The following is a 7,955-nucleotide window of genomic DNA, read 5'->3' as shown; positions in this document are numbered from 1 at the left end:
GAGGGGGGTCAGAGGAGGGACAGAGGAGGGTCAGAGGAGGGACAGAGGGGGGTCAGAGGGGGGACAGAGGGGGGACAGAGGAGGGACAGAGGAGGGTCAGAGGAGGGACAGAGGAGGGACAGAGGGGGGTCAGAGGAGGGACAGAGGGGGGACAGAGGGGGGTCAGAGGGGGGACAGAGGGGGGTCAGAGGAGGGACAGAGGAGGGTCAGAGGAGGGACAGAGGAGGGACAGAGGAGGGACAGAGGGGGGACAGAGGAGGGACAGAGGAGGGACAGAGGGGGGGGGGGGACAGAGGAGGGACAGAGGAGGGACAGAGGAGGGACAGAGGAGGGACAGAGGGGGGACAGAGGGACAGAGGGGGGGGGGGGACAGAGGGGCACCTCGTTGGGGACTAGCAGCAGCTGAAGGGAAACCGTTCCCAGATTCGCCCACTTCCGCCCTTTCATTCAAAATCCCCATAATGATCCTGATGATTCAAATCAGGCGATCACTTGAATTGAATGATTATGGGGTTTGGGGAAAAAGGGCAGAAGTGTGCGATGCAGAAATGGGGGGGGGGGGGTCCAGGCTAAAGGGGCTAAACTGTGGGGGGGGGGGGGGTTTAACACATAGATATATGGTGCAAGGCGGAGTCTCCAGCGTGGTTCACCGGCGGCCATCTTGTCACAGGCAGCAGCACGCCCACTCATAACATGAACGTCTCTATGGTGCATGTACTATTGAAATAACCATAGCTTGCAAAATTTTCAACCGATTTACAAACGGTTTGGTTTATTACAAACGTGCTTGGACACGTTGAAATTATTTTCATATGAAAGTCCATTATAAGGGTTCGAGCCCAGCTCTCCACATTGTTTTCAGTTTGGCTGGTAGTCCGTACTAATACAATTGGCAGTATTAGAGGGAAAACTGATGGGTGGGGATCGGGCGTTGTGGACAGCGACTCCTACAGGTCGGTTGGTGCGCCTGCGCTGTAGAATCAGGAAGCGACGGGGGCGGCGTCCCTCCAAAGCGCAGACCCCTGACGCTGAAAGATCGCGCCGCGCAGGTGGAAAGATGCGACGGCTGCTACCTCGAGTACCGGAGGGGACTCGTGCTATGTATGACTAGTCCACATTGCAGCCGGCTTGTGGGAGGCAAGAAACAGCGTTCAAAGACAGGGGAGGGTAGAATTGGATAATACGAAATAGTAAATGGGAGAAAAAGTGGATAAAAAAAAAGAAAAAAAAAGTCCATTATAAGTATGCAGATATGATAACTACATCTCTGACGTTTATAACAAACCAAACCGTTTGGAAATCGGTTGAAGATTGAGCAAGCGATGGTTATTTCAATAGTACATGCACCATAGACATTCATGTTATGAGTGCTGCCTGTGGCAAGATGGCCGCCATGTGGCAACGTCGGTCTCCATTGGCCAGCAGCGCCTTTATATATATATATCTATGGTTCAACACAGCGACCAGGTACAAAAGGTTACATATAGGAAGATCTCGGGATAGAGGACCGGGTGGATCCTTGGGCAAATAAGACGTAGAAGCAGCAGCGAGGGGCGCGGGCACTGCGGGCGACCCCGAGGGCTTCACATGATCTGCCGGTGCTGGCCGTAGCCCGTCATGCCGGACTGGGACGCTCCGCGGTTGCTGCCCATCTGTAGGCCGATCAGACTCTGGCCCTGCCGGAGCTGCTCCTCGGTGAACTCCCGCCGGTAGCCCTGAGCTTTCCTGCACACACACACACACACACACACACACACACACACACGCACACACACACGCACACACACACACACGCACACACACGCACACGCACGCGCATGCACACACACACACACACACACAACGTAACACAGTGAGACAAGGCGGTGGAACATAACATACTGTGGGAGTAGAACTTGGCAACACAGGGATATTATTGATCCATGTTTATCATCAATCTGTGTTTGTGTGTGTGTGTGTCTGTGTGTGTCTGTGTGTGTGTGTGTGTGTGTGTGTGTGTGTGTGTGTGTGTGTGTGTGTGTGTGTGGTGTGTGTGTGTGTTGTGGAATATTTTAACCCTTTCACTACCGCACTAGAGAAGATTTTAATCGCTCGTTCCGCGGTGAGAACCCGTGGGCCTGTTATTATATTACAAGGTGAAATGATCGCCACTGCGGATGAAATGGGTTAAACGATCTCTCATTAACCCTTTCACTACCACACTACAGAAGGTTAACCTTTTCACTACCACAACCTGCTGTAGTGTGGTAGTGAAAGGGTTAACATTCTATAGTGTGGTAGTGAAAGATTTTATTTTATTTTTATTTTAAGGATCCCCATTAGCTGGTGCCATAGCAACCAGCTAGTCTTCCTGGGGTCCACACAAAAAAACATACAAAAACAAGTATTATTGCAAAAACAAAATTATTAAAAGTCAGTACTCAACACATAATGAAACTAACAATTAAGATGGCTAAAATTACATGCAAGCACAGAAACAGAAAAATTATAATAATAAATAAATACTTTACAAAGGGTTAACCTTCTGTAGTGTGGTAGTGTAACCGTCTGTAGTGTGGCAGTGAAAGGGTTAACCTTCTGTCGTGTGGTAGTGAAAAGTGTTAACCCTTTGCCGTGTGGCAGTGAAAGGGTCATCCTTCTGTATTGTCGCAGTGAAAAAGGTTAACCCTTTGGTAGTGGGGTAGTGAAAGGGTTAAAGGAGCCAAGACAGTGAACTGTAGAAATTCAGATAGTAGTTTATTTCCTGTGGCCACAGAAAAGTATCCTCAGTTTACAATCGGAGACAAGTGAAACACGAGCGTCTGACCAGAAAGTGAGAAAGACTCTCTGGTCAGACTTACAATTAAATACACCAGTTGGGGAGGAAGACAAAGATGAAACTATTAAAACAAAGATGGGTTTAGGGGGTTTTGTCGTGTCTCACACAAGACTGATATGAAGACAACAAGAAAAGAACAAGATGTGATTTTCTTGGACATGTCATGTCTAAGTCAAGCTGTCCTGGGCCTTGGTCGTTGTTTTAAGAACACTGTTGAGACTGTCGCCCTAGTGTCTGAGATATTGTGTCTATATAGTATATATAGTGTCTATATATTAACTAGTCTCTGTGCAGTGTGTGTGTGTGTGTGTGTGTGTATATATACTGTACACATAAATCACGATACACAATTTTACTGTAATTAAGTCTGTTAATTAAGTGTTTCTAAAATATTAGAGTTTACAGTTTAATGTTGATACTGTGTCACACTGTCCATCACTCTGCGCTCCAATATGATGAAAATCAATTGGATTGCCTAGCATGTGATTTTCCTCACCTAAGCCGATACCGTGATGTACGTCGTTATCGAAGGAATTCCGTCTGAATGCCATGACATAATTATTTCCCCTGCTCTATGTAGAGGTAAAGATACATACTGCTGTATATACCGTATACATATATTTATATATACTGTATATATATTTATCCATATATTTTTTTTTATCCACTTTTTCTCCTTATTTTTCTCCCATCCCAATTTCATATCGCCAATTCTCCCCTCCCCTGTCTTGAACGTTGCTAAACTATGCCTCCCACTGGTCGGCTGTAGTGAGGATAGAAGCCTTGCATCACGTGTCCCCTCCGGTACACAAGGAGGCAGCCTGTCGCATCTTTTCACCAGACAGCACGGACTCTCAGTGGCGAGGAGTAATGCGTGGGAGGCTCACGCTGCCCCCGATACTTCCTGTCTCTGCTGTACAGGGGTCACCCAACCGACCTGTAGGAGTCGCTGTCCACAACGTCCAATCCCCCACCCATCGACTTTCCATCCGCTACCTCTGCCAATTGAGATAGTATGACGACTGGCCCAAGCCGCAGGCAATGCCGACTCGGGGAGTCGAGACCGGAGACTCTTGCATTGGTGACGAGCGCAATCTCCGCTACGCCACCCAGTCGCCTATATTTATCCATATCTGTCTGTATATACCTGCATATATAAATGTAATGAATTATTATTATTATTATATAATCCTTTTTACATATATTATGTATATATTATATCTATATCTGTACCTTACCTACTCTTACTAGTTATACCGTTGTACTGTACTTGTGCTGTATGATGACGATACATTTTTAATCTAATATAATCTTATCTAAACCTCTATCCCCCTGGCCATCAGGATGCTCAATGACTCCATGTAACAACCCATCATCTACACTCATTGCACACACATCCACATGCACACACTCACTTTTAAACAAACACTCACCTTAACACTCACCTTAACACTACATTATATTTATCTATTATTAAAGAGATTTGCACTACATTCATACCTCATTTGCAATTGCACCTTACCTCAAAGTTTTGTACCTCATTTTCTGCATTGTACCTCACTTTTTTTACTCACTGCACTTAGACTGTACCTAGGTTGTACTTTAGATTGTATATTGTATATATGTATATTCAATTGTATATTCCTCTTTACTTACTTTTTATTTACTTTTTTTTTTACTGTATGAAGCACACTCTCAGGGGCTCATACAGAACCAAGCATTTCACCGTAAAAGTACACGTATTTTATTGTGACAATTAATAAACAAACTTGAAACGTCCGTTGCCCATATTAGTGCTGCGATGCAGGGCTGTCTGTGGTCGCCACTAGCTTCCTGCTTACCTGTGGAACCAGTCGCGGTCCCCTCTGTAATGGCCGTCGTCCTTGGTGAGGGCCACGCTTCCCAGGGCCATCAGGGTTCTCTGCACTGCTGCCATGTCCTTCCCTGGGGCAGGACAAAACACACACCACTCAGAAAACAACGCTGCATTTGTGTGGACGTGTGCAGAGACTTTTCGCTAGACTTGCATCCTCGGATATCCAACCTCCGCCGCGTCGAACTCTCGATCCGGTTCTGGCTGCTCATCTCTTTTTTTTTTGTGCTGATATTTCAAACAGTTATCAAACAGGTATTTTTTTGTTACTGAACTACAAAATGTTTAACTAATAAGAAGTTGGTTAAGGCGATTGCGTCACAACTTGTACCTTTTTTCTGTACTTTAGTCTCAAGAAATTTTATTTACCTACCTCAGTCGTAAAAAAAAGAAAATCCAAACTTCAAATAACTACAATTTCGACAGTTTTCGGCTTGTCATTGCTCCGACTGCTTTGTTGTTGAATCAAATCAAATCCTAGGTAAGCATATATTGTGCGTGTGAACGTTGACATGAAAAGAAAAAAGATAAAAAAAAAAGAAAAAGGGTGAAAAAAATAATAAATTTTCTTTTTTTTTTTTTTTTTTTCCGGTTTCTCACTTGATTCGATACTCGGTAGTACCGACGTGTTTCGGTTCGGTGCCTCAAAAGTACCGAATTCGGTACCCATCCCTAGTGATGATTACTTTATATTTAGAAGTTATTGTGATATACAGTAACTTGCCATTTCATTTGTTAAAGTCTAGTCTTAGATTCAGAGTCTTCGTCATGTCCGTCAAATATGACCTGTTATTTGATGACAATCACCTGATGTTTGCCTGCCAGGATGTACGTGATAGAACATGACCGGTTTCAAAACATTGTACATGTAGTAGAGAACAACAGAGAAATTGTTTTACTATGAATGTACATGAACTATGAACAATATTGTACATGTAGACTCTCTCCCTGCTTGGTCCTGGAAAAAAACTGACGATTTCCCCACAGTTTTTTTTATTATTATGTTTTTGGTAGATCTTTTATTGTTTTTTTGCTACCGGGCAGTCCATTAGAGAGAGAGAGAGGAAGAATGGGAGATAGACGGGGGAAGACATTCGGCAAAGGTCGCCGGGTCCGGGAGTCGAACCCGGGACGGTGTGTTGCACTGCAGCACCCCTCTATGAGGATATCTAGCATTTTACAGACTTAACCTTGAAAGCAACACGCCAACATTTGGGTAAAGCTTATCGTCTTCTCCAGAGAGAGACAGGAAGATAGATACCAGGAAGATAGAACCCCCCCCCACCCAACCCCACCCAACCTCCTCCAATGTACAGTTTTTACGTCAAATGTATATACTCCCTTTTCTGGACTCTTTTTGTAGTACTGTATTTGCAAATCTGGTATGTCATAAATGTATAGATGTATCTATCTGTATGTCATGTATGTCATATGTCCTGATGAATTGAAAATGGTGGACCCTGATGTAAAGTCGAAAGACGAAAGTCTTTCTCTGGTCTGCATCCCCTTAACAATTGTGTGTATTGAGCTGTATTGTATTGTACCCATTCTGCAATCTGTTAATAAAGTTTTCAATCAATCAATCAAAGTTTCCTCTCTGTGCATTCAGTAGAAAGCTATCTGGCTGCACGTTAGCCTAGCTTAGCACAATGAATGGAAGCGGACAGTGATGGGTAAGCCTAGGCATTGTCCAACTAACACCTCTCCCGAAGGCTACCTGTCACTGTCCGCTTCCATTCATTGTGCTATTGTGTTACTAGGCTTCAGGACAAGGGAGATATTAGGCTTAGTAGGCTTCAGGACAAGGGAGATATTAGGCTAATAGGCTTCAGGCAGAGCTACTGTACTGTACTCAATAGTGTTACATTGTTTTATAGTAGAGGTTGAGTACTCTTGTGTTATATCACATTCACACTCCAAGTGATTTGGATTGACTTTACAACTGCAAATACTCAGGCTATCAAAAAATCTATTCTAAAACAGAGTTCGGTGGTTGTTGGGGGCAAGGGTCCATAGCTTAAAGCCCTTTACCTTCCACAGGTCCACAGTTTGAAAGATATCCGTGGTGATGACTCCGTACGCCGCCACGGCTTGGAGGAACTGAGAGATTCTTCTCCATCTGTTTAAAAGCCATCTGGGTTTCTGTAATCTTCTTGATGGGCTCCTTCCCTCTAGGGTATAGACTGTTAATGAGCCTACAGAGAATCTGAGAGAGAGAGAGGGAGAGAGAGAGAGAGAGAGAGAGAGAGAGAGAGAGAGAGAGAGAGAGAGAGAGGATGAGAGAGAGAGAGAGAGAGAGAGAGAGAGAGGAGAGAGGGGGAGAGATACAGAGAGAGAGAGAGAGAGAGAGAGAGAGAGAGAGAGAGAGAGAGAGAGAGAGAGAGAGAGAGAGAGAGAGAGAGAGAGAGAGAGAGAGAGAGAGAGAGAGAGATACAGGGAGAGAGAGAGAGAGAGAGAGAGAGAGAGAGAGAGAGAGAGAGAGAGAGAGAGAGAGAGAGAGAGAGAGAGAGAGAGAGAGGAGAGAGAGAGAGAGAGAGAGAGGGAGAGAGGGAGGGAGAGACACAGAGAGAGAGGGATAGAGAGAGAGAGAGAGATACAGAGAGAGATACAGAGAGAGAGATACAGAGAGAATGAGAGAGAGAGAGGGATACAGAGAGAGAGCAAGTGGGGGGGGGCGAGAGAGATACAGAGAGATAGAGAGAATGAGAGAGAGGGGGATACAGAGAGAGAGCAAGTGGGGGGGGGGCGAGAGAGAGAGAGATACAGAGAGAATGAGAGAGAGAGGGATAGAGAGAGAGAGAGAGCAAGTGGGGGGGGGGGGCGAGAGAGAGAGAGATACAAAGAGAGAGCAAGTGGGAGGACCGGGAGAGAGAGAGAGAGATACAGAGTGAGCAAGTGGGGGAGGGGCGAGAGAGAGAGGTGTAAAGCAGAAGACAGAGAGAGGTGTAAAGCCGAAGAGAGTAAAAGAGAGAGAGAAGTATAAAGCAGAAGAGAGATAGTGGTGTAAAGCAGAAGAGAGGTAAAAGAGAGAGAGAAGTATAAGCAGAAGAGAGAGAGAGAGAGAGAGAGAGAGAGAGGTGTAATGCAGAAGAGAGTAAACGAGAGAGAGAGGTATAAAGCAGAAGGGAGATAGAGAGAGATAGAGAGAGATAGAGATAGATAGATAGATAGATAGAGAGAGAGAGAGAGAGAGAGAGAGAGAGAGAGAGAGAGAGAGAGAGAGAGAGAGAGAGAGAGAGAGAGAGAGAGGTATAGAGCCGGAGA

General features: G+C 45.2%; 1 protein-coding gene across 1 annotated transcript in view; it reads right to left on the bottom strand.

The window, feature by feature from the left end:
* Positions 1-1,322: 1,322 nt before the first annotated feature.
* tagln3b (transgelin 3b) overlaps positions 1,323-7,955 on the bottom strand; it is a 16,374-nt gene continuing 9,741 nt past the window's right edge. Inside the window, 4 exon segments of the mRNA XM_084325648.1 lie at positions 1,323-1,725; positions 4,660-4,763; positions 6,723-6,800; positions 6,802-6,897. Coding sequence (XP_084181774.1) covers positions 1,584-1,725; positions 4,660-4,763; positions 6,723-6,800; positions 6,802-6,897 — 420 coding nt within the window. The 3' untranslated portion in view covers positions 1,323-1,583.

Source organism: Notolepis coatsorum (genome assembly GCF_963971535.1).
Source record: "Notolepis coatsorum genome assembly, chromosome: 12".
Lineage (NCBI taxonomy): Eukaryota > Metazoa > Chordata > Actinopteri > Aulopiformes > Paralepididae > Notolepis > Notolepis coatsorum.
This window is presented reverse-complemented; position numbering and strand designations above follow the sequence as displayed.